A 27455-nucleotide genomic window follows, 5' to 3' on the forward strand; every position below is an offset into this window, starting at 1 on the left:
GTATGAACCAGCCTTTGCAGTGTCGCGCAGTGTACATGGTGAGCTTGACAGGCACGGTGACGCGACGCGATTTAATATGATACGATACAATGCGTCGACGGAGCACAGGAGTCCGAGAGTGCGGGGACGTCAGAACCCGGACTGCCGGGTCGCAACAGCCGGCTGACACGGAGTGACATCCGCCTAGAGCTCTCCTCGCACCTCAACCTGGTCCGGCTGAGGAAGGACGTCCACAGCGCTGCTGAGATTGGCGTCCACTTGCAGCAGGTGGGGAGACACCCCGCTTTGTCAGGGTTGGGTTTTCACTCCCTCCTTTGGCCCAGTGTTTTCGGTTTTGCCGTTGTCATAAAGTGTGACCCGATACGGTGGTTGGTACTTATTCACGTCGGTGCCGGAGACTTGCAGTCCTTCTTTTGCAGTCAGCTTTCTTCTGACGAGTTTGCTCGTGTTCACGAATGTACGCACCCGCGGAAAGTGTGTATTAAAAAATGAGACTGGTTACAAAGAAGTCGTTTAATTTTTACACTGTCGCAAATTAACTGTTATTCCCTTCAACATACTTTAGTCCCCTAACTATACATAGTTGAGAAAATGAATTTGCCGTGGCTGAAAATAGTAATGCAGATTTTCGTGTGTCAACCTTTTCAAAGGTGCCGCCGTTTTCTCCTTGATTGAGCAAAACGTTGCGTTCCAACACTTGACACTCACCTTTGCTCGTAATTTTTGCCGGAAGGTATGAGCAAAGACCGGCTCCCGTAACATAAAGTTTTTACCAGTTTGGGCTCACTTCCTGTGCATGGGCAGTATAGGTACAGTGCTTCAGACGTGTGTTTGACCGGTGTGTTTAGCATCCCATCCCACCCGCACATCGAAAAGGGTCCCAAACATGCAAAAAATGACGTCGTACAAGCCGGCATCTCGTGCTGTTGGACGTCACGATTTTCGCAGACGGTGCTAGAGGTCCCGTCAAAAACTATGAACGAGCGCGAGTGTCGCCGTCATCGCTGCATCCCAACTCCCGGCCGCCGAAGCTTCCTTGGGCCGGCAAGCTGGAGAGCGACCTGCAGCGGAGCAGGCGTCTGTCACATCCACCGCCGGTTCTGTAACACCGTCGGGGTCGCAGCCAGTGATAGCATGACATTTCTCTGACGTTGTCGGGTGGAAATCGAGGAACCGCTTTTTAGGACACAGTAGACTCGCCAGTCAGAGGCGCCTTCCATTTGCCCCCCCCATTGATGGCTCCCCTTGCTTCAGGAGCCGAACAAGCGGGGCCTGGTGGATTGCCTACTGCGCCCGTCGTCGCGGAAGGAGACGGCCACCTTCTATGTCCGACTGTCCGTGGACCGCCAGCTATTGCCGGAGGCAGATGGGCGGCCGGCGAAAGGCATCGCCCAGCGCAGCGCTCCCCGCCGCAGGGGCCTGCGCAGGACCACCTCCTCGGCCCTCAGGAGGCCTCGCACGCCGCCCCCACTGCCCCCCATCGCCGCCGGGGTCTCCCGCGACGCCTCACTCTCTTCCGCCACCGGTGAGTGCTTGGGAGGAACTCTTGCCAGGTGGTGATGGGTGCAGTATAAAGAGCGCATATTGTTCGTGAAGCTTGTGAGGTAAGTCAGTGGGCTCATTTCGGCTCTCGAATTGGCGCAATTTCATGCATGTCGCATCGTCTGGTTTAAGGGACGAGAGGGAGGGTGAAAGGGGGATGGATGTCTAAGGCGTAAATACACAAGCCCCAGTAATTTCTACGCTAGCCTTCAGCAGGCTCTTAGATTAGCTTACCCAATACACTTTTCCAAGAAACGCTCCTAGGCCACGGCCATGTTGCTGATGATTATGGAGCTGGTGCGATCCTCGGGCCCAGTATTGGCTATAAATGTTCTGCCACTCTCTTGGACTGTTGAAACCTGCTCAGCACGAATCTCCGCCTGTGTTGTCCGTTTTTGTATATCAAGTTTTCCGGCCTCTCTTAAAAGTTTCCACTTTATATTTTTGGTGTACGCTGCGTTCCCCTTTTTGTGTTATCTTCCACTGTGAGAAATGGGGCTGGTAAGTGCATGGCCATTCAAGCGTTTCTGCTCAACATTCACAGGAAGAGAAGGAAGGGAACAACGTTGAATGCCCCTCGACGCAATTTGGCGAAGAATGACAACTGTTCTTCCCACTTCCAGAGTTACCTAATCCGGGTGGAGATCTTCTCAGTCATCGCCAAAAATAGCTGTTTGGGTTGAGGTGGGAAGCGAACCAGTTGCGTCTGTTCTTTTACCTCGGTGCTGGTATTGTGAAAAACTGAAGCTGTCCCCAAGAACATGCCCTAAAATGAGGTCCTCTTGAATTTTGTTCAATCATCAAGATGTGACTGTCGTCGACACAGTTGTGTTGTGTTATTTGAGATATTTCTCAAATAAATCTTTTCCGGATAATGCTGGACCGTGTGCTACATACAATACATTGTTTGAATGTTGAGTCGTGCTAAAAACTTTCAGCCTTTCCACTCTGGTGAAGAAGGAAGACCAGCGGGGCTGTACAATGGAAAGTAATGGCCAGCTGTAAGTCGGCAAGCTAGAGTGCAGAGTTGTTTATACTGAGAGAGTTTGGCCAAGTGGCATAGTTTGTTGCCCGCTAGAACCAGCGGATTTCGCAGTAACACAAAATGGCGTCACTTCTTTGTCTCGTTTATTCCTGTGAAATCGCATAGAGTTGCTATGAGTCAGAGCCACAAAATGGCGGACGGAAGTAGTCATCCTTCGGTTTTCAGAGTGTGCTGCTGTGGTTGCCAGGCTGTCAAAATCTTAAGAAGGCCGAACTCTCTCAGTATAAACGGCTCTGCCAGAGTGGAAAGGCTGCCACCATCTATGAGCGACGGCGACAACCAGATATGTGCCTTGCCGCCATCGCTCATAGATGGCGGTAGGTGTCCAGAGTTCGTTGTCTTCATTTCTTTGCGGTGGACACGATACTGGAGAAACTAGCCCTTGACAGCACCGCTGTAAAAATTTATGTCAGAGTCCTATCGTGCGATTCATAATCACGTTAGTATTTATGCTCTTGAAATATTCATGCTTTTTGGCTACATTCTGTTGTAAATTACTTTTACAGCCAAGTGCTTTGTTAATTGCCACGTCTTGGCGAGCAGTACCGTTAAAACTCGTCAAATAAAACCGATATTCCAGTCACACTCGCTCTGTTACGCACACACCTCCAAAAAATAGTTTACAAGCTGTTTTTTTTTTTTTGTTTGAAATATGGTACAATGCTTTCTCAATGTGTTCTGGAAAATACATACACCAGGAAACGCAGAAAACAGCAGGAAAAGGCGAGAATTTAGCCGCCAGCAGTGTCTGAAATTGCACCCATCAAAATCAGCAGTCCATACGGTTAGGGTTAGCAGGGACGCCAGCGAGAAACTAGCCTCAAACTCAGTGAATGGGCTTAAAAGAGGTTCTCTTGTCCCTGGGGCCAAGGGTTTCTTGGGAAGGTGTATAAGGGTAAGCAAATCTTGGAGCGGGTAAGAACTAGCATGTGAATCACCAAGGCGGGTTTACCTAAGCTCCGGCCTCTCCCTCCCCTTTCCTCCCCCCGTAAACCAGGCGATGCAACGTCTATGAAAATGCACCAGTCATGCTGACATTGGATCATTGGCTGCTTCACAAGGTTTTCTAAATATGCGTCCCAAGTAGAGCGACATATGTAGAGCGTTGATATGGTCTTCTCTTTTTTATTCATTTATCGCGGAAAGCGACCTTGGTCAATGTTGGCACGGCGGTGCGCTGGCAGTAACTTCCTTTTCCAGTAGTGCATGCCCAGTGGAGTCGTTGGCAGTCGGATTGTAAAAAATTCATTTACGCACTGCCTAGTCGGCACACTTAACATTCAACTGTTTGGGAAGCTTCCTGCTGGCCAGACTTCAGTGCAAGATGGACATGTCGCAAATGCAAAGCAAACAAGACATTGCAAGGCGCCACGCCTTGCAATGCCACTTCGCCACAGTGCTTTAGAGCATTTTTGAGCGTGTGACCTCTTCTCCACCAGTGAGGGGTTGGCGGTGAAAGAGAAAGGAATGTGATACTCTCGCTCGACCATATTAAGTTATTCTAGTCTTGGGCACACGCGAGCGTATTCTACTAAGCCGATTTAAGAAAAACTGCTCCATTTTCGCTGTTTGCTAAAGCCTCAGTAGACAGAGTCAAATGAAACAACTGAAAGAAGAGTGAACAAGCGGGTGAGCTGCTGAATATTTAGTGTCACTAAACCCGACACACATGTATTAGGTTTAGTCATCTCCACCGAGACCTTCCCAGTGTAGAAAATTCTCATATGTAGCGCAGAGGGAGATGACTAATACCTCTGTATAGTTCTGGGAGAAAAGACTCTTTCAACATCTGTTTCTTTTACGGTGCGCAAATATTTGGAGCAAGAAATGAAGTGGAATATTGTTCCGCTTAATGATTGGCAAACCCTCTTCCCCGTGTGCTTTCAGGTTCGAGTTCGGACTCTGTCAGCCCTCCAGACTTCCCGGCCATGCTAGAGAAGGAACTTTCTGCCCGCCTTGGCCTGACCCATGGGTGAGCACTTGTGCACTTGGAATAGACTACTTCCATAAAGCCCTGCATGCAACACGGCGCGCGTTGCACTCTGGGAACTAGTTGGCCAGGGAGGAGGGTGGCATGGTTTCGGTTTCGATCGACACGTCGACAAGAGATTGTTTTCTGGTCCCGAGAGCGTCATTTATGGTCTCTAAACTAACCTAAATGATCAGACCTCGAAGCTTTAGCACAAGCCCGAGACGTATAGCTTGTCTTAACACATGCTTGCTGTATTTTTGTACTTAAGCCTTCCTGTTAGCGTTCCAATCGAGGTATGTGGACGAGCCAGTGCTGGGAGTCTCGACGCTGCGAAGCTCGGGTGCTCGGGGATCTTGCTTGTGTGCGAATCAACAAGCTGTAGCACACAATAAGTATGCATACATCGAGCTCGCGCCTTTACATTAGTGTTGTTGATCAGGAAGTTTGCTTCGTGCGTCCATAGACGAAATATTACTTTTTGCAATTACTGTTTTTCTTAATGTGCCTGAGTATGCGAGGTAAAACTCGGAGGTGCCATCGAAAAGCTCAATTTTAACACACTTATCTCTTATCTGTACTGACCCGCAGCACTGCGCGAAGTGAAGTCCCCACCCGCTTGCATTCCACTAATATTCAACATCGCGTATGCGCATAAAGTTATCCTGCAATCATATAGGCAAATTCGCGCATACAGACCGTTTTAAGAATGCAAAAGTCGAGCACTTGTGTGAAGAATGTCGCACCGTTCGCCGGAAGTGCGTCAGACGGGCATGAACCCCTATGCGCACCGCATTGGGGTTCATGCCCGTCCGGCGCACGGTGCGACATTCTTTACACAAGTGCTCGAACGAATTCAAAGCGCATTTGACGGTTGCTAATGGCCATAATATTTGTTATGTGTTTGCTTTCTTCCTGCCTGAGTATGACGAGATAATTTCAGACACACCGTTCCCGGCACAGATCTCGGCCGTCAGTAAAAGCTCGTCCAAAAGGCTCAGCGAGGAGTAGGGGGGACGCTTGTTAGGGCCTCCGTCGTAGCTAGCCGATCTCAGCGTTTGCGGAAAGTTAATCTTCTATCAGTATAAAATTTGAGTGGGAGATATATGATAACACGAGGAAGACATCATAGTAACTTTTGTGCAGTAGTGAGGTCGAATTTATTGCGTTTCCTTAAAAGTTCATGCTTAAACGCTGGCCTCAACTTTGATACCCCGTGAGGATGCGGCTTGCTTTTCGCCCAATGAAGTAACAAGAAGCGGACGTTTGGCAAACAAAATGCGTGTAAGGCTCCAGACGAACAAATTTCAGTTGTAGTTCACTGGTGGTAGACGGGATTACTGACATTGAGCTCAAAGATGCACTCGTCGGGTGAGGTGACTAAGCCACGACTTACTACGTTCGCATACGCACGCATAATATCCGGTGTTTCGGGAACCAAGAAAAGTTCCCCCGTCTTCGTTTTTTATCGCTCGAGAATGAGTGTATTGTACGTTCGTGAAAAGTCAGATAATCGAAAACGCAAGCAGCGCGTTCGGTCGCGGCGTGATAGCATGAGATGAAGCTGCTCAGTCGAAACCGAAACTGAGTGGCCAACTAGTTCCCAGAGTGCACTGCGTGGTATTTCGCCGCGATGGGGCGCGTCGGTTTTGGAAGAAGTCCATTGTGGCCGTTACATTGCCAAGTTTATTTCACCGTCGACAGGGCGCAAGAAAGGAGGAAAACGTTGCCTTGTCATTCTCACAACGAGCACTTGAAAGTTCCACATTTGTGCTGCACCACTTCCAGGTGCTGGTGCTAAGTAGTCCCCTGTTCAGCTGTCTTTCTGGGAGCTTGTGTCGAACCCGGGGATTATGCATGGCACCCACCTTTTCCAATGTTCCATCGTTAGCCAAAATATTTCTACCTCACTTGAGCAGGCATTAGTCTGAAATACCGTTGTGGTTATGTTTGTGGGCACCTAATTCTACCCTGTCTGCCCCAAGCTCCTCCAGGTTGTCTTGGGGTGCGTGAACTGAACGCTGAATCTGGTCTCTTCTAGAAGCACTGAGTAATAACATCTTGACTTTACGATTAAGAGCTTTGCATGAAAAAGTAATTGGTTTTTGCGGGTGCTGGAGCTCTTTAAGCATAATTTCACGGAATTGGATTCCGAGTTGGGGATTAGTCAGTACTTTATATTATATTTGTTTGTTCTGTTGTTTTTCTGTTTTCAACAAACAAACTTGCCTTTTTCTTTATCTGAAGTAAGCCAGCACCTACATCCTTTCTTTCACTAAACTGTAATAAAAATGTGAGTGTTTTTTTTTTCTTGTTTTTTTTTTACGGTACATTTAATGGTTTTCTTTTCCATATTTTTCAGCATCTAGCCACACCTTTGCTGTAAGTTACTACTAGCAACTTGTGAAATGGTTTTCCTGGCTCTGTCAGTCTACCGGGCCTATCTATCATGCTTTATTTGTGTCACTGTTAGATTGTGAATGGAGGCTTCCTTTTTTCCTCGCAGTGGTTCAGAGCAGCCTGACAGCCAAATGCCGGAGGGTGAAGACGTAATAAGTCCCCAGGTAAGTGTTTTGCATATCCCTTTTCCTCATTGGAAGGAGATTCATACCCACTACGTCGTGGCATAGCAGTCGCACAATCATGTCCTGCCATGCATATTTTTATAACTTTTATAGCTGTCATCTATTTGTTTTTAATTCACTCATTGAACTCCTCTAGTCATTTTTAGTGGTGCTTTAAGGCAGTAGAGTACCGGCAAAGAACGTCAAGCGCTGCAGCATGGGCCAAGTGACTCGAAAAGACTAAATAAATGGCAAAAGTCAGTTTGTTATGCCAGGATGTTACTCTGAGGTTGTGACTGGAAAGTGAACTTCTTCACATAAAGATGTTACGAATGGAAGCCAAGATCAAAGCAAGCCTTATGCTCAGAGATCTGGAGATTCGGCGATATGCTTCCGACATGGACCTAGATATAACTCTCTTTTAAAGAGCGTAAAAAAAAAAAAAAATTCACAGGGTCTCCTATGTTATCTCCAAGACGAGTCGAAGGCGAAAGCCCAAGCGCCGATGCATTAAAGACAGACACACGATTTACTTTGTTTCACATTCTCTTCTTTCACTTAGTTACTTAGTCATCCACTTAATTCACTTTAATTCCTCCACTGCATTTCCTCTTAATTAGCTTTGTCGTCCTTCTAAATTAACTTTGATTACTCTTCTCTTTAATTGCTCTTAATTCACTTTAATTCCTCTAAATTCACTTTGATTCCTCTAAATTCACTTTGATTACTCTTCTCTTTAATTCCTCTTAATTCGGTTTGTCATCCTTCTTAGTTTCACTGCCTCTAATTCACCTGAGTGGTCACGTAAACGTTTTGGTACCGTTATGTCGCCGACGTGTTTTTGCTCAAGGACTTTGACGGTCAATTGAACGATGAGACATATAAGGCTTACGCCTTAATAAATAATGTAAATAGAAAGCCTTTACAAACCTTTCTCGTGTGAATTTATCACTCTGTCGATTCATTGAACCATGTCGCTTTTTATTCATATTTTTTTATGGCGGTAAATTTTGCCTTTGTACATTGTTGCGGACCAAACGCACTACCTAGCCTAACTTTTGGGGTAAATTACGGTTTCCTCGCTCGGGGCACCAGTTTTGCATGATTTATTTAGAGCGAGTTTGAATTCGTTCGACCTAAATTGTACCAATCCGTGAGTGACGCTTCTAGGTTTCTGGAGTGGACGTGCGTTCCCTGCACAGAGAGAGTTACTGTCGCACGCTTGTGCGCTTTTCCGCCCCCATCATTCCCGCCATCGCACAACGGCGTCCCGTGCGTCTTCCAGGGCCCCTTTGAGGAGGAGCCGCTGTACCAGTTCTACCAGAAGTGCGTGGCCCAGGAGTCATCCAGCTCGGAGGAGGAGGAGGAGACGGCCCAGCCCCGCACCAGGCGGTCGGCCATGGAGCTCCTGCCCTGCGGCACGGGCCAGCGCAGCCTCTGGTGCGAGGTGCCCGAGGTGCGTGCACACTTTCACCGTGGGGCAGCTCAGTTCAGTGCGTTGCACCCCCACTGCTGTGCAAAACGTTTGTGTTTACAGTAGACTCATTAGTTCCAGGAAGCCACAAATTTTGAAGACTTTGACGAGCGTGTTGGGACAGATGTAACAGTAAGAAAGCACAAAACAAAACAAACATGTCTGTTTTTGTCCCTCTGTTTGTTTTGTTCTTTTTTACTGTTAGCACAAATTTTGTTTGCAATATTGGAAGTTTGAATTATCCAAAAGGCATCTAAATATGATGCAAGATAAAATTATGATTCGCCATATGAATAGCTATACATAGAAAGCAGATATTTGATGATTTCCTCAACAGAGGCCTACTGATCATAATCAGATATGCCACACATGAAACATTTGTGATATGCATGTCATATGTTTATTTATCTGTCAAAAATGTGGTTTATCGTGGACTGTTTAGACAACCCATGACAACTCGGAACAAAATTAAGTTTGTTCATTGGGCCAAGAAGTTGTCTAATGCGGACAGTGAAGCAGGGGACACATGGGCAATAAAAACGGGCACCGCATCAGTTTTCACAGCAACTTGCGCAGACATTGTGACATGGACCTATGCCATGCCGCCACGTCACAGTGTCCGCGCAAGTTGCTATGGAAATTTCCGCGCACTGCCCATTTTCATAGCTCATGTGTGCCCTGGTTGAGTGTGCATCTCACCGAGCAACGGTGCACTGCAGAGAAGCAACACCCGCGGAGGCAATTTCTGCGCGTGTTGCCTCTCTGTAGTGCACCTTTGCTCGGAAAGAAGTGTACACAATGGGGCCGCGAGAACAAAAAAAGCAGCTTAAGAATAGAATAAAACCGTAGTGGGACAACCAAAATTTTGAAATTTGTTTGAATTACCCAGAAGTATTAGATATCCGAGTTTGAATTATTGCGAGCCTAATGTACCTGGTGGTAAACGAGGCCAGTTGGTTCGTCTTGAACTTTAAAAATGCGCCGAGAAAGGAGGGGACGAGACGGACTAAACGATGGGCGGCACCCTGTGTTGTTCGATCCAAGTTGTCCTTGATTTTTTCTGCAGTTTTCCGAACTTAAAGTTTGGGACGACCCTGGAGGTTGAAGAAACTACTACGACCGCCGACACCTTTCGGCAACTTCTATTTCACGGAGGCTAACTTGCAAAAGTGCGAAATACATTTGAAGTTGCCGGCAAAGCTACCATATTTACTCTTAGAGCAGAGAATCTTTTTAATGCGCAATGTGTTATGGTGGCTGGCTCGCACCAGTTTCCTGTAGTGCGGGAGCATCAAATGAAAATCCACCGGTATGAAAAAGCACGGAAGCGCTCGGTTCTAAACAGCACACAATATTTGCACCATCTAAGCACATAGTGCATACCAAATTTATCTTGACAGCATCGCTGCAAAACAACCCACATTGCATTTTGTGTTACCACTCCATTTAACAGGATAGTGTGGGAAAGGGTGCTGCACTTGTGTGCAGCACCCAGGGGAAGCCAATAGTCACGGCTTACGGAAGGGGCTCAGCCAGTGACTAGGCGCCTGTAACGGTCGGGCTCGGAAGAGAGACCTGCACAGAAATTCTAGAATGTTTATTGTCTCGCTTGGCATCCCTGTGCTAGCCGTATTTCTCCAACCCAGGCATTCTTTTCATTTTATTATTCACTGGGCTCCTTTCGTAAGGCTGGCTTGAGACAGAGCAACTTTTCCCACCATCTTGACATTGCAACACCAGCAATATGGGCCTCCCGCTTCCACACACACTATCTCAAGTCCTTAGATCGACGGTCCTCAACCACAGATTTTGGGGACCCCTTCTGGATCGACAGAAGTTGTGGGGGGACCTCATTTACTGGGGGGTGTTGGGGGGGGGGGGGGGGGGGGGGGGTGCTGACAATTACAATGACAAAGGGGTAAAGCAAGAGACCTAAATGCATGCAAACCAAGTTTGAAGTTCTCAAAACAGTGTAATCAACCCTACTCACTTGGCATGCATGGTCTGGGGTCTGGTCTATTTAACATTATGGGACATCATGCATCAACAAAAAAAGTTGTTGCTCGGCTTGACAGATGGCCAAGCGGTTCGCAAACCCTAAAAAGGTCTTCAGGATCCCAAAGGGTCCAGGGACCCCATTTAAGAAGCACTGCCCTCCGTTATGTCATTGTCGTTAAAACACCCGGTGCAGGTGCGAGCGAGCGGCCTGCTGGAGCGGCTGTCCCCAGCCGAGGTGCGCCTGCAGGAGGCCCAGTTCGAGGTGCTCACCTCGGAGGCCTCGTACGCACGCAGCCTGCAGGTGCTGGTAGACCATTTTGCCAATTGTCCCGAGCTGGCCCAGCCCCAGGTGCTGCACCGCAGGGAGTGGGACACCCTCTTTGGGGACGTCCTGCCGGTCAGGGAGGCCAGCCAGCGGTCAGTTCCCCCCTTTTCCTTACCCCGTGCACAAGCACAAAGTTGTGAGAGTGAGGAGAAAAAGATTGCTTCGAAAAGCAAGTCACTGTAAACCACCTATAAATGTGACTGTTTTATGAGGGAACTCTGTACAGACATTGCTCGCTTGTATCAACGCTGTTTTTAGTCACGTAGCGGCAAGGTCATGGGAGAGAGCTTTGCCAATGGAGCACAGGTGCAGCTGTTGGTTTGACATCATAGCACACAGAATAAAGAGTCTCAACTAAGAGTGCGTTTGATTGCTTGCCCAGGGTTATGTGTTTATGGACGCCATTAAATTGCAACATTTTGCTGTGGGTCTATGGGGCAACTGGTGGTTTTTCAAGATAACTCCGGTTATAAACAGCCCTGGAGATGCTTGAATATTTTATGTGAAGAACAAAAGAACACTTTTCTTTAGACACCATTCTTTTTCTGTTAGGACAAGTATATTTTAAATGCAAAAAAGGGTATAGTCCGCCATCTTTAACGCCGCCATTAAATTGCAAATGCTCTTCATGGTTCAAGTTGAACACACTCTTACTTGAGGCTTTTTAATGCAGAACCAATGGTGCTGTGCGGCCTGTGCCACACAGAGTGGGTGATAGAGGGAGGAAAGTGTTGTGGTGAAAAAAACTACACAGACTTCACATAACAAATTTAATCAGACGTTTCGTCTCCCATACAGGAGATATACAGGAGAACAAAATACGATCGATAGACAAAAACAATTTATACCTTGGATTGAGCGTGCGAACGCACCATGTGCCTTGAAATGACTTGAAACGGTAAGACTGCAGAAAACTCGCACATGCGCAGCTCGTACCGGAGGGCCCATCGTACCGTATCGGATATGCAAACACAGTTCTGTAAAACTTTAGTGATGTCAGGTTGGCAGTAAGGAGAGACACCCTAGACAGAAAGCCTACTTAAGGGCTTTCTTACACTTGGGGAAGGGGGCTGCGGTTGGAGTTGCACGCAGACTCTTCCCGAAGGTGCTACGACGCCTCTTTTACCTTTGACGGGATGTTGTTCCCCTCCTCCATGCAGCCTGCTGGGAGACCTGGAGAGGCGGTGGGAGCAGAGCCTGGTGATTGAGGATGTGTGCGACATCCTGCTCGAGCACGCCACCAAACACCTAAGTGTCTACGTGCGCTACTGCTCCAATCAGATGCACCAGGACCGCCTGCTCAAGGAGCTCAGGTGGGCCGTGAGCGTCGATTCGGAGGGACCTTTGTGCGCAGCCGCCATCTTGAGGCTCCCAATCGGATCCCGAGAACCCAGTTCTGCACTTCAGGAGTGGAGTGATATTACGGATGATATTGCGACCTTGACGACATTCTGTCACTACAGAGGCTGTAGAGTGGCACTTAAAAAAACATATGCAACGGAGAAAATATATGTTTTCTTTGAACTTTCTAGGTAAAAAAATGTCCTAAAATAAATTTACAACAAAACAAAAAACATTTTTTAGCTATATTTTTGGTGCAAAATAGATGCTTATTTGGCGCTCGCGGGAGCTGGTTACCACCAGTCATGTGACTGGCCACTAGTCACGTCATAGACCTGTGCGCTACCGCTGAAGTCCCCAGAACCTCCACGCCACCGCTGCCGCCGCACGCTGAGCGTGGTGCTGATTGCATTTTAATGCGAAAGCATTGACTGTCCCATGGAGAGAGCTGACGTCATCAGATTTGAAGCCGCGCCAAACTCTTTTCTCCAAGTGAAGCCACGATCTGATCGCTCCCAGCTTTGAAGTCACGCAAGAAGCCTAGCCAAATGGTACCTAGTTTCCCTTCTTCCATTGGGGTAAAGTGAATCCAAAACCTGATGGATTGCCATTGGAATCCCATTGGCTGGCGCGCGTCATAGTTTCAAGGGACGAGGCTTCCATTGGCCGGCACGCGTCAGTTTTAAAGAAGGCCACCCCATGGCGCTGCGGGCCCCTGCCGCCCGCACGCCTGTAAAACGAAGCGGCGCAACCCCATGGTGCCACGGGCTTCATGCCGGTAAAACGGACACGCTGGCGCGCGCTCAGCGGCTTCTGCTCGTGTCGTTGCCGACGAGCATGGCGCCGCCTCCAGTATTCACATCGTGGGGGGTGCTTCTGCTCGTCTTGACGCCGACGACAATGGCACCGCCGCGAGCATCTACATCGTCGGCACCCGCCATCGCGGCAGTGACGCAACCTGCCCATCCACGCTAGTATAACGCAAACAAAGAGAGCGGAGCAATGACATGCATGCCTTCGCATTCACAACTCCTAAGAAATGCTTTGGTGTACCTCAAGCTTTTTTGTTTCTTCTTTATACGCAGAAAGTAATTTAAAGTATTGTTTCAAATAAAAAAAAAGAAATCTTTGCAAATCCTATTTATTTGAAAAATAAAAAAGCTTGAGGTACACATAAGCACTTCTTATGAGCTGCGAATGAAAAAGCATGCGTGCCGTTCTTCCGCTCCCGTGTTTCGTTTGCAGCATATTCGCGTAGGCTGTGCATGCACTCTCCCAGCTCTCCTCGCAGCTCTGAACTTGGAAGCTTCATGCTACAGGCGCGCTCGCGGTGCGGACACGCAGCGCCATGGGGTGGCGGTTGTTGAAACTGACGCGTGCCGCAGCCAGTGGGAGCCTCATTGATGCGTGCCAGCCAATGGGACCGAAGGCAAAATCCATCAGCTTTACGCCGCTACTTTGGGATTGGGGAAACTTAGTGCCGTTGTCTAGGCTTTTTGTGTGGTTTCATAGCTGGAAGCTGGCTTCACTTGGAGAAAAGATTTAAGGTGCCGTTTAGCACGCTTCAAACTGATGGCGTCGGCTTGCCACATGGGAGAGTTAGTGCTTCCGCAATAAAAAAATAAGATTAAAAAAAAAAAAGTTATAATCATCATCATTATTTTGCAACTTCTTTTCCTCGCTGCCGCGGAAAGGGAACACTCCTGCACACCACCACCTTCAATTTCTGACCGGCACAGAGGTCTGTCATGTGGTGCTTGCACTCTTTCGGGAGTGTCCTGTGGGTTTTAAAAGTTACTTACTAATCGTCATACTTTTAATGCCTTTCAAACGAAGATTAACAAGTAACGTTTAGAGCCCATAGGAAGCTTCCTAAAGAGTGCAAGCACCATGTGACTATAATGGCCAGTCGCGTGACTCTAGTAGCCACTTTTCCAAGGGCTCCCGCGGGCACCAACCACAAATTCGTTTTGCGCTGTAAATATAGATACTGTAAAGGAAAAAATTGTCGTTGTAAATTTATTTTATGTCAACTTTTTTCCATCCAGGCTGTTTAAAAAAGAAGTTTTTCTTTTGCATATGTTCTTTAGTTAAGCTAGTTTCCCTGTTGGTGTGCCACTGCATCTCTGTTTTTTTTCTATTTTGTAATCATTCCTACTGTGGCTTCTTGAGTGGAGCTGATGGTGTTCCCAATTAGTAATGATTATAATAATACAGGAATTCCCAAACTAGGTTCCCACAAGTCCGGTAACCCTCGGGATTTTCCTCGAGCACTCAGATTTTATCGGTCGTCCCTGCCCCTCCCAAGTCAAATGTCTTCCCTGTTCAAGCATTATTTAGTGCATCTCAGCCACGCACTGACGTGCTGTGTTGTTGGTTGTCGTGTCATCGGCTTGTATGTGGCCACTTTGTAACGGCGCTTGCATTATAAAACTAATGCAATTACACATGGCATACATGATGTTCGAAAAGCTTCCCGCTCGTCGGACTTCAGGGTAAGATCCACATTTCGCGAACGCAAAACGAATACTATGTCCCACCCCAAACTTGGCGCTCCGCAAAGCTGCTTCCCCGCAAGCGCCATGTCCAATATGGCGCGTACGACTCCCCTTTTACCGAGAAATAGGTGGCGAAAGGAAAAGGAAGACAACGCTGCGGCTCCACCATTAGGTCAATCTATGTGACGTAACCCACGAGCGCCCAGTGGTCTAACCACGACGTACTACGCCGCACCCCACCACAGGGACACACGTCCGGAGTGGGTGGAGGCCCTGGAGCGGCTGGAGCGGGCACCTTGCTGCCAGGGGCTCAGTATGTCGTCGTTCCTGCTGCTGCCCATGCAGCGCATCACCCGCCTGCCCCTTCTGGTGGACGCCATCCTCAGACGGCTGCCGGAGGGGTCCCCCAAGTACCGGCGCTGCCAGGAGGCACTCACCGCCATCAACAAGGTGCCAGTCTCGGCCTCCGCCGTGCGGTCACTTTCTTCTGCAAGCGCTGTACCTGGAACCCGCCTCCGACCGACGCACTAGGCGTCCCGTTCCACCCACGCATCAGAAGCAGTCCCGAAGTGGTGTCAAGCGACGTCGCAGTAGTCGACATGTCGGTTGCTGTCGGATGCTGCGATCCAGGCGGTTGGGCATGGAAATGCCAAAAAACATTTAGTGGGGAACCTGAATTTGTCGGTAGGTCCTGTGACGTCAGGTCACGTGACATCAATTTTTTCGCAAAAATTAGCAGGAAAACTGAATTTGTGCATAAGTCACGTGACGTCAATTTTTCCGCTAAATTTAGCGGGGAAACGGACGGCGTTTACGCTCACGCGGGGAAGTGGCCATTAACAACTATGGCTGGAAAATGTGAGAAAATACAAGTGTCGCCGTCGTCGTGGCGTTTCGACTCCTGGCTGCCAAAGCTTCCGTGGACTGTCGGGCCGGAGAGCGAGTTTCCGCAGAACAGGCGTCTGCCACATCCACCACCGCTGCTGTGATACCACTACGGTCACGACCGACGACAGAGCTGGGCTTGTACGACGTCGTCGGGCGGAAACGGAGGGATCGCGTTTTTGGACGCAGCAAATGCATTGGCCGGTGATGCGTTCCAGGCATCTCAGTTGCGAGAGAGGGATGGAGGGGTCTGTCGTGACCGGGGATGTTGGAAGCATTTGTCAAACTTGAGGTTCAACCGGTTCAGCCAACCTTTCAGCTCTTGGCAAGTTTTGTCAAAGTTTGACTTCTTCATAATGAAAAACCTAGAGAACAGAGAGGACAAGGACAACACCGTCTCAAAACCAGCACAGAAATTATTTAATTTCTGTGGTCCTTTAACGCGTTGGAACGACAGTGTCCGTCATTTGGCCAAGGCAAATGTCATATGCCAGGGCCGAGGCACAAAAACCCTTACCCTGGGGTAAGATGGAGTATTGAAATATTTACCTAAGTGCAAAACCTCATTTTGCACTTCAATATCTCAATGTGTACAACCAACTGGCCTTCCAGATATTCTTAATAAGATAGAGTAAATTTTGGAACACGGCATTGGTGGCTCTTGTCCTGCAAAGTTAATTAGACGCCATGGTCAAACAGATGCCATGGTCATACAGAGGCGTTTGACCATGGCATCAGGCAAATAGCTCGAGAACTTGAGGGTCAGCAATTTAGCCAGGCTCAAGACATTTTTTTTTACGCTTGGAGATCTTGGACGAGGAGCATGTGAGCTTGTTTAGGAGAGTTGTAGGAACAATCTTTACTTCATTTTTAACGTATAGTAGCTAGATGAATGATAAATGGTTGGTCATAATAGGTGTCCATCCTGGGAAATCTCGCAGATTGTGCTGGACTGCAATGATGGTGCCAGGAAGATGGGACGTATGCAGGAGATGCTGCACATCAGTCGCATCCTGGAATTCAAGGACTGCAAGGTTTGTGTAATGCTTGCAGTGCACGAGGGCCCTTAATGTGGCACAAATGCTACTCAATTGGAGGACAATAGTGATTGAAGTGGGCAGACTAAAGCTTGGAAAGATCAATTGTAATAAACCTTTTTTTCTTTTTTTGTGTGGTTGATTTTGTTGATGTTTGAAATTAGGATGCAGCGCTAAGATCCCAATCAATTCTAAGTTTTAAGTTAGCATCTGCTAAGGGTCTAAAAAATCTCCAACTTTCTTGCAAATACTAAACTCCAAGAAACACTGCTCAAATTTATGTTTTATGAAGGGACATCTGGGAAGTACCATTAACTTGTGATTAGGGTTCAGTGTTTTCAGATAAATCCAAGAAAATCCGAAAAACGCTTGCCAGTAACTTTTCCGTCTATTCGGACTTATCCGAAAAACTCGGTATTTTGAGGTTACAATAAAATAAAAAGCGAAAAAAAAAAAGATTTTAGTTTAGAGTAAACTTTATAAGAGCACAGGGTGAGTGGTCCTGAGGAGATGCCACTTCTGTTTCCTTTGAAATCTCAGACTACAGACAAAAAAGGGTTTACCTTTTAGCTCGACAAGGTTTCTTCAGGATAATGGGTTATGGTAGCCGGAATTTATTTTTTGCTTTTGAACTTTTTAAAATTTAGAACATAGTAAAATAAACTCCAAATTTTTAGACGATTGGGAATCTAACCAAAATAAACTCCGATAAACCATGAACCTTCAGCAAAAAGAAAAAAAAACTCCGAAAAATACCCTCCGAATTTCACGAGAAATAAACTCCGAAAATACAAAATCGTGCCTATGATGTATTAGCAACAATAGGGAACAAAAAACAGAAGCAAATTAGACGTTCACTGTTAAGACAGCATGAGGTTGCTGTGCCTCTGAGGTGTGATAACACTAGTTTGTGCTGTATATGAGCAATATAATTAAAATAAGAGCACTGACTTGACACAACAAAAAAAACAATTTCATTAGACGTTTCGCCTCCACTTTGCAGCCGCGACGACCTTGGCGTGGGAGGACAGATGGGGGCCCCGCAAACTCCTAGAATCATGGTTTGTCCGCAGGGACACATTCGTGTGTAACAAAAACCGCGGCCCTCTCCACGAAGCTTATACGGACATTCCTGATAAATAGCGTTGGCTTGAGGTTTAACCTTACATTTGCTTTGTAACTGCTGAAGATGCCTCCCACATGGGAGGCGAAACGTCTAATGAAATTGTTTTTTCTGTTCTGTCAAGTCGGTGCTCTTATTTTAATTACCTATGACGTCTCCCGACTTTTGTAGTATATTTGCATGAGCAATATAGCCAGTGCAATATGACTGCTAACCTTGAGTTTTTAGCATTTATCCGGCAGTGGTGATTACACGACCTGACGCCAAAACGATGCTCATCCAAATCGAAACAGGCAAGAACAGGGAGCAGTGCAAGCTTTCGCTCCATGGGCTCTGCTCTGCACTAACATGCACACCCTATGATTTCCTCTCCCCCCTCTAAAGGGAGCAAAAGTTTAAAAAAATCTACCTTGAGGCTGAAATGGGAGTTGTTTTAAAGTGTCTCTAAGCGACACTCGAGGGATGGGTCTGGGTCAGCGGTATCCACCCGACAGGGGCGCCTAACGTGGGGTTTGGGGCCGCGCAGGCGGTGCCCCTGATTTCATCCTCTCGGTGGTTGGTGAAGCGAGGCGAGCTGGTGAAGGTGACCTTTGACCTGCACAGCAAGAGGACCTTTGGCCGCACGGCCCGCTACTCTAAGACCCCCCTGCACCTGTTCCTCTTCACTGACCTGCTGCTCATCACCAAGAAGAAAGGGTAAGACCACATAAAGCCCTTGACACCCCACCCTTGGTGACCGGTGGGGCAGCATCAGACGTCATTGTGCGCTACCCTTTGTCGGCGCCCATTCGTGATGAAAGCCAGTGTGTACCGCAGCTGCCAATGTGAGCTGTAGTAGAGTATAGACCACTTATAACGTAACCACTTATAGTGCAGGACCGGGTATAATGGGGGATTTTCAACCACCGTTTCGTCTCCCATACAACTGCATGTACCGTAAAATTCCGAGAGATGCCCCACCCCCGAAAGATAGCCCACCCCTATTTTTGGCTTGATTTCAATGATTTGCTATTTTTTTTTAAACACCGAAAGATACTCGACTCCTAGTAATAGTAGTTTTGGGGTCAATGATGACCTTGGCGTAATTGCGGCTAGTTAGCTATGGCGGAATATAAGCGAATGTTGCTAACTGGGAAGTACAGTTATTTTTGCTTAGTTGCCCCTCGCCACCATAACAAGCCGGAGAAGAACATGAACTAAAAATAGTAATGTTTGAAAATTTTCTTCAATGTACACCGAAAGTTAGGCCACTCCATATTTTCACCTGATTTGCTCTTGATGTTGGGTGGGTTATCTCTCGGGATTTTAGGTAATTACATACTGCTTAAAATGCAGGCGCTTGAAGGGAAATACCGGTTATAGTGAGGTTTCTGGAACAGCCCACCGACCCCGCCGACCGACCGGCGCAGCGAGCAGGCTTCCCTGTGCGACACTAGGTAACGGCGCTAGCTGCAAGCGGCACTCGCGGTGGGCAAAGATGGCAAGGAGGTTGCTCGAAGAAGCAAAGAGAGAGGCGAAGAGAAATGACTACGCAGCGAGTTACAACGCAGTGAGGTGCGACTGACACACGCACGCGCGTGCTCAACTCCGAAAGCTCCATCGAGCCACCCCCAAGCCTTTCACCCTTTCGATTTCACCCCCTCACCCGAGTGACGCAACACCAACCTCTTTTCTTACACCGCGCGCGCGCGCAAAACGAAGGCTGGATAGCTGGATAGTTTCTAGTTTTGCTTCTTGCAGTTTTCTAACTTCTCCACGTCGTCTGTTTCGACCGCGTGTGGATCATGTCAAGCATATTGTGCGGAAATCGACCACCCATCCCGATCTCTCCATCTCCCAAGCCCAAGATGGCCAAGAAACGACAAGCCCTGTTTCTTGAAACTAAACAGAGCATCGTCAAAGATGTCGAAAGTGGCATGAAAAAAAGCTTCCGTCGCAGCCGAGTACAACGTCGCTGACACAACGGTTTCTACTGTCTGGAAGAACTGGGAGAAGCTACAGCAAAGATTCTGCGTCGCTCTCAAGAAAGAGGACTCGTACGTCAAAGTATGAGGAAGTCGACGAAGCCTTGTTTAGGTGGTTTCGCCAAGTGCGAGCCAAGAACATCCCAGTGAGTGGCCCGATGCTACAATCGAAAGCTAAGTCCTTTGGACATTTGTTCAAACATGAAGTCTTCAACCCCCTCAACGGATGGATCCAGCGGTTTAATGATCGCCACGGGATTAGCTGCAAAGTTATCTCGGGCGAAAGTGGGGAAGTCGACGAAGCCAGCATCCAGGCGTGGTTTCACATTCATCTCGAGACGATGCTTTCCGCGTACGCGGACAAAGACATCTATAATGCCAATGAAACTGGTCTGTGCTACAACATGCTTCCCGATCGCACTCTCGCGATGAGAGGTGATCCCTGTTCCGGCCGCAAAGTCTCAAGGGAACGTGCCACGGTTTCGTTTTGTGCAAACATGGACGGCTTCGACAAGCGGCGCTTGTTTATCATCTTTATCATCGGGAAATCAAAGCGATCCCGTTGCTTCAGGAAGCAAGAATGTCTGCCTCTGGTGTACACAGCAAATGGAAAGGCCTGGATGACCCAAGAGTTCTTTGCTAGTTGGCTGAAAAGTTTCAATGAGACCATGGTCGCAGAAAAGCGGCGCGTCATCCTTACTCTGGACAACTGCGGCACTCACAATGTGCAGCCACAATTAAGTGCAGTCAGTTTGAAGTTCCTACTGGCAAACACCACTGCTAAAAGCCAGCCGCTCGATCAGGGCGTCATCGCTACAGTCAAGGCGCTCTACAAGAAGCGCATGTGCGAAAGAGTCGTCTTGAATTTGCAACGAGAAGAACCCCTCATGATGGACTTGAGGGGCGCGGCATCGACATGGTCACCGCTTCGTGGTGGCAAGTAAAGGCCACAACCATCCAGAAGTGTTTTTGCAACGCAGGGTTTGTGTGCGATGCCGGGAATTCAGAGGACGCCGATCTGCTCAGTGATGCGATTGACGAGGCGATCGGAGCGAACGACGTGTGGTCTGACCTTGTGGAAAACCACTTTGTTCCTGCAAACGACACGTTTCAATACTATGTAGATGAGAATGACGACGACTCTGTTATCCGTGAGAAAGTAACCACCGATGAAGCTATTGTTGCAGCGGTGCGAGGTTCTGGGGCGAGTCCACCCGAAGATGAGCCGGACGATGATGAAGAGAGCACGCCTGAAGTTTCAACTAAAGACGCACTGGAATTCTTATAGAAACTGAAGGTTCACTGTGAGCAGAACTTTTTTAGTGATGAGGTGTTCAAATGCCTTAGCGTTGTCGAAGACCAGGTCGTCCGCTACGCCGTTAAAAGGCTGCGCCAGGAAAAAGTCATTCATTTCTTTCAAAATGTGTGACACTCTAGAGAGAGAAGTGAACTAGTCTGGTGAAATAAGGACTTTCCTCAGACTAAGCTTTATTTTTCACCTAACATAAAATAAATTGTTTTACAAAGATAAGTTGTCTCATGGCGGGGTCCATTCAGTTCATCCCAAGACACTTCATCCCATGACACTTCATCCCATACACTTTATACCAGAGGTGTTTCATCCCAAGATGTTTCATCCTTTGTACATTACATGCCAGGATATTTCATACTTCGGAGTGGCTCTGCCACACTTCATCCCCGGATACGTCATCCCAGGAATGTTCATCCCGGTCACTTCATACCAGTCATTTCATCCTTAGATGTTTCATCCCAAGACCTTCATGCCAGTGGTATGAAATACCCGGGCATTTCATACCAGAATAATTTGGGGCACCCACGAGTTGCTGAGCTCGAGCAAGAAGAAATCTTAGACTATTCTTTGCTCAGCATCAAAGTTGTCGTGTTCATGTAAAATAGGTCACATTTCACCGTCTGCAGCACTTAAATGATCGTCATTTTTGGGTGTGCATGGAGTGCCCACAGACAACTCGGTACTGGACTTCTGCGAAAGTCAGCCCATTCCACTTAGAGCCTTTCTTCTCTTTTTGTCTTCTCCTCTCTTATTCATTCACTTACTTCGATCCCTATTTGTAGTGCTGCTGTAATGGTCAGATTTACTTATGAAAGCTGTATTGGCGACGTGCGCGACCGAAAGCGTCGCTGTAGTCGGCCTTCCGCGATTGGCCCAAAAGCTGAATATGACGTCGGAAAGGGTATACCATTGACGGAAATAAGAGGAATGAAAGAATTTTAATTTCGACGGTGTTGGCAGTGTTGCTTTGAGAGTGCAATGATTTCAGGCTTCCACCATGCTATTTACAAACACCATCGAACTTGTTGTTCGCAAGGTAATGACGTCACAAGGGGGAACCATTGGAGGGCGCCACCGAAACATCTCGCCGCTAATACCGCAACAAACCGCAATATTGGGGATTGATATTACTTAAAAACCGGCCGAAAGGTATCATTCCAAGACAACATCCACCAGAAATATAAAAAATGAAACTGTTTATTTTACAATATCCCACCCATAAGAGCAAAATCGTGACACACCTTCAGAGCCCAAAATTCAGGCTAATATGCTCTTCAGAACACACAATTTGGGCTAATGCAGTCTTCAGAGCACACAATTCTGGCTAATACACTCAAGAATCGCTAAGTACATAGCACGAGCACACATTGAGAAACCTGTCTGCATCTCTGTTGTTATAGTCATCCAGGATCCGGAATAGACGCTTGTTGGATTACACGTACTCCTTCTTCGTGTATAGCGGTGGCTCATGAGCCACGTCCAACTGGATGGCCATCGCGTTCACACGGACTTGTCCGGAGAGAAGCGCATCCAACAACTTGAATACTGTAGGATGGGATGCACCGATCGAATTTTGAAATACCCGATGCCAGCTTTCAACGCTATTGTTGGTTCTGGGAAAGCTGACCTCTGTCACGCGCTTGCAATTCCACATGGATATTGGGAACCTTGGGTCCTTGTGGGTTTGACTGACCCAGGTGTTCTCAAAGTAGTCTAGGAAGTCTTGGTGCTGTTCCGTGCGTCCAAATAAGTCCAGCAGCTGTCTTGCGGGCATGCGATATCTGTCGCAGACGTCGAAAACATCCCAGAGGCACAGTGCAATGAATTTCTTCAGGATGAGGTGGTAGCTGGAATCATCAATGAATCGCGTGTGCATGCCGAGCTCTTGAATGCAGTGCCAAATGCTTTGCGCGAAATGAAATAAGCATCCATGCACCTCGACGTCAGGAATGATGTCCCTAAAAAAATACTCTTCAGCCTTTTCGCAGCCCATCACGACTGTGTGCCCCTGTCGTGGTCTTGAAGTGGCATCGTCAATAGCCTCAAGCAGCATGCGCGTTGCTCTTTTGTACGTCGCTTCGCACTTGTTTGGCAAGAGACAGTAAACAAGAGGAAGCACCCTGCCTTTGTAGAGGCCATGAACAACCCAAAGCTGGTAAAACATCTCTGGTGCTACTTTAAATGTGCCGTCACACAACCAGGTTTCGCAGGTGTTTAAGCAGCACGGCTCCCTGTTACAGGCGAAAATTATAGGCGGCCACGACGTTTCGAGGGGTGTCGTGGGAACGCTTGGCTGCAGTTTTGATCTCATCTTGTAAACGCGCCGCAGCGGCATTTTCTGGACTCGGTAGATGGCAAGTGTGGCCTTGTGTCACAGTGGTCGTCTCACCTGCAGTAACAGCTCGTTCCCGGCAACCCTCCTGGAATTTTTCGCATCTCCATGCCGTCTTGTCGTCGTTGGTTCTGTGCTTGGTGTACATGTAAAGGCCCGTTCACACTCTTGCGACCTCTTAAACCTAGGTTCCTTACAACTTCTTAAACCAGAAAACACACTGGTGCCATCTATTGGGAAGCAGTGTAAACTCGGCGGTCCGGCATATTTTTTTTTTATTTCTCGCGCATAATCCTTTCTTTCTTGGCTCAAAAAACTTTTGTCAATGTTATAAACGAGCCTTTCTATGGGTATTACGCACATTTGACCGCGGAAATCCCGCAAAACCTTCGCTCTTGTGAAATGCAGTTCCAGGGTCACCGCATAGATGGCGCCACAATGCCAGTTTGTTCCCTCATTTTAAAAACATTTAGCAAGTTTTAAGAGAACTCGTCTCTCTCAGTCGTACTCGGTTGCACTCGGTCGCAAGAGTGTGAACGGGCCTTAACCGTCGAAGCAGAGCTTCGGCAATCCTCGACGAGAAGCCACAAAGGTAGCCATGTTTTATATATAGAAAAACTCAATGACAATCAATGAGTTGGGCCGGCTGGACTGTTCGACTGATGGAAGCTCGATGCCAAGTGCAGGACGGTCTTACGTGGCACGAGTGACAATAGAAGAAAGACAAAACGCATATGTCGGTTCCACGCGTGATAAACCGATTTTATAAATTTTATAACTTCTTCTTGGCAGAAAACTTTGTCGTATAAAATATCCATGTATAAAATGTCCTTGATATGAAGCGTCTTGGGACGAGACGTCTCGGTATAGAACGTTCCTGGGATGAAGTGTCCGGGATAAACAGTCCTGGGATGAACTGACCTAATATGAAGTGAGTGGCCCTTAAATCGGCTGAACCGTATGGACTATTCTGGCATCAAATGTCGTGGTATGGATTGTCCATGGGATAAACTGTTTTGGGGTGAAACATCCTGGGATGAAATGACTTTAGTATGATGTGTCTGGGATGAACTGTCCTGGGATGAAGTGACTTGGGATGAAGTGTGATAGAGCCCTCATGGCATGTATTTTGGCCTGAAAAATTGATGTTTTGGTTATAGCACGGTACCGCTTACAGTGCGGATTTTCGCGACTCCCGTGACATATGTTATATGCGGTCTACACTGTCTTCAAACTGGCCTTTCACTATACCCGTAGTTCCCACAAGCTTCATTGTCTCTCGATCTGTCAAGGCTACTAGAAAATGGGACCTGAACCATGCATTCAACTTTACCTCGAACGAAGCTTCTTAAAAAAAAGCTCGAGGTACACCAGAGAAGCGTTGCAAATCGTTCATGCTCGTGTTGTCTTCAGTAGCACTTGTGACACTTTCAGTTGAATCGTGACTTAGAGGGATATCTGAAAGATTTTTTTAGCAGGTCTCATATTTCATGGGAAGGACCGTTGAGTAAATATAGTGGCAGGTTATCTCTTTCTTCTGCACTTTGGGTCTCGGGTCTTCTTCGTGTGGAGCCACTGCCTGCTCGCCGGTTTCTTTGGTGGTATTGCAAGACGGTCTTGCGGGAACTGATGTATGGAGGAAGCGGGAGGACACAAATCACCTCCCTCTTCCTCTTCCGGTGCCGTGCCGTGACCTTAGGGCTAGTGGCGCCACGCCCGGCAGCAGAGGTGGCCTCGCGTGTCTCCCCTCTCTGTCGTCTGCCTACATGGGGCCGTTCGGTGCAGGGAGGACTACTTCAGCGTGGTGGACCACTGCCCGCGCAACCTGGTGCAGACGACGAGCCTCGGGGAGGGCATGGCGGTGCCGGCCAGGTTGCCCGACTGCTGCCGGCACCTCTTCCAGATGACCATCCTGCAGAACCATGCGGGGCGCATGGTCGAGATGCTGCTCACAGCCGGCTCCGAGTGAGTGACTGCTTGGGGATGTGGGATTGCGGGTGGGGTATCCAGCATGGCTTATTTATGTTTGCACTTCTTACCTCGCAATTTGTCCTCCGGCATTGTTTTTTGGCCAGTGCAGCAACCTCGTTGGCTGAGGAGCGGTAACAAGATGCCGAGGACTCAATGTGTCCCGCGTTTTTTTAGGTTGTATGTGACTACAGTGTTTGTGCCAAAAAAGGGAATTTCCGCTATGCATAATTTCACGAAAAGTAATATATAGTGTTGACAAGAGTCTTTGCACCTCCGTAGATTCCGAAACAAGTTTATCCGTGGCAATGAATGGCAAAAAACACTTATTTGAATGAATTCGTCTGCGCTTCTGTCTCCGGCTGTTGTGTGCGGTCATGGGTGACTGTCTCCGGATTATTTGTGCCTGGTTGGGCCGAGTGCTTTTACTTGTGGCCTTTGTCGTACCTAGGAGCAGTGTTTTTTTGTTTTTTTTTGCCACATAGGGATGCAATTGCTCTGTTCTACCCAGCACTGCCCGAGCCACCTTGCCCAATGGTTCCAACTACCGTGATCGCAAATGTACTGACTGAAGTAATTATAGTGCGCAGCTTGGAACAGTTTGCTCGGTCATTGTAACTGAACGCTTGTTTGTAGAAAATCATTTATTGAATCGTTAAAGAGAAAAAAACTGTTCTTGCGTTTCAGTTGTGTGGCCCTATGACCGAGGTTATTAACTAGCTTAAATATTTCCCCAGATTTGAATCCCGGAGCCAGGAGGCCAATGCGGGACAGGTTCGGATGTGAACCACAGGAGCGGTTTAAGGCACCGCAGGCGGGGTAGGGAGGCAGCGACCCTGTCGAGCTGCAGCGCCAGAGAGAAACAAACCCCACACTCTAGCTTGGCCATGCCAGAAGCTAATGTTGTGTCGCACAATTTGGGGGCCCAACGAAACCCCAAAGTAAGTGGAGGGTGAATATGCGCAGCAAAGTGGCGGTGTGGGCCAGTCGGTTCATCAAGCACCAGATAAAAATGCCGACACAGAAGGACAAAAAAAGACTAAAATGAAACAGTGTTCACTCGCAACTGGCAGTGTCGTTTGGTACACGAGATTTAGTCAATGTGATTAAGCGAGATAAACAACAACATACTGACATCGCCGAGAAATCATTGAGCACACAGCCACAGCGCATGTGGAAGTTTGTCAAACAGAACATCAAAGAGAATGTTACCACGATCACATTGCGAGATAATGAGGATTGCATCTCTGACCCTGTTGATGTAGCTAATATTTTTGCGCGCCACTTTAGTGCTGCTTTCAGTACAAATAATGGCCTAATGCCTAGCTCAAATATAAACTGCCTGGATTTTTTTACTGTTGCTCCAATTAATGAATCTTTAGTCTTGGAGGCAATTAAAAAATTGAAACCAAAGTTATCTACGGGAGTAGATGGAATTCCCAGCTTCATAGTAAAAGGTTGTGCTCCACTCCTTTGTCCAGTTTTGGTTCATATATTTAACTTATCACTTGCATCTGAAACATTTCCTACCGCTTGGAAGCGCACTGTTTTTGTTCCATTACATAAATCGGGCGATCGATCCATGGTTAACCACTATAGGCCAGTCTCCCTCCTTTGTAGTTTGTCTAAAGTTTATGAAATTGTTTTGCACACCCGCCTTTCTGCATATTTTTGTCGGAAGATTATTCCTGAGCAGCATGGTTTCATGAAAGGCCACTCCACAGAAACAAACCTGTGTTCCTTCCTACATCAGATTGTACCATCTGTCCATAGCGGAGGACAAGAGGATGTAGTCTACTTTGGTATGAGCACAAAGCTTTTGATAAAGTTAATCACCGACTAGGTACCGTTGAGTAAACTCTGTAGTTACAGTCTGTCCCTTAAGTACGGTCGTCTCCTCGATAGTTATTTATCTCATCGGCTGAACTTTGTACGAGTATCCAACCGATTAATCTGCTCCTTTTTTATCTACTTCTGGGGTTCCTCAAGGCAGTAACCTCAGTCTTTTGCTGTTTTTAGTTTTTGTAAATGATCTAGCTTCCTTTATTAAACACACGCGGTTTTTGTTATTTGCTAAT

The 27455-nt window shown here is 47.6% G+C and overlaps 1 protein-coding gene across 3 annotated transcripts in view; it reads left to right on the forward strand.

Annotated features, from left to right (window-relative positions):
- The window catches only part of LOC8023508, a 48236-nt gene that overhangs the window by 13541 nt on the left and 7240 nt on the right, over positions 1–27455 (forward strand). For all 3 annotated transcript variants that reach the window (XM_029992733.4, XM_029992736.4, XM_029992737.4), the window contains exons 6-16: positions 109–267; positions 1255–1525; positions 4475–4559; positions 7063–7120; positions 8406–8576; positions 10786–11009; positions 12078–12230; positions 15002–15206; positions 16583–16675; positions 18328–18497; positions 25195–25374. In XM_029992733.4, coding sequence (XP_029848593.2) covers positions 109–267; positions 1255–1525; positions 4475–4559; positions 7063–7120; positions 8406–8576; positions 10786–11009; positions 12078–12230; positions 15002–15206; positions 16583–16675; positions 18328–18497; positions 25195–25374 — 1769 coding nt within the window. The remainder of the gene's footprint in view (positions 1–108; positions 268–1254; positions 1526–4474; positions 4560–7062; positions 7121–8405; positions 8577–10785; positions 11010–12077; positions 12231–15001; positions 15207–16582; positions 16676–18327; positions 18498–25194; positions 25375–27455) is intronic.

The sequence above is a fragment of the Ixodes scapularis genome, unplaced genomic scaffold (assembly GCF_016920785.2).
Source record: "Ixodes scapularis isolate PalLabHiFi unplaced genomic scaffold, ASM1692078v2 PGA_scaffold1__304_contigs__length_218370807, whole genome shotgun sequence".
NCBI lineage: Eukaryota > Metazoa > Arthropoda > Arachnida > Ixodida > Ixodidae > Ixodes > Ixodes scapularis.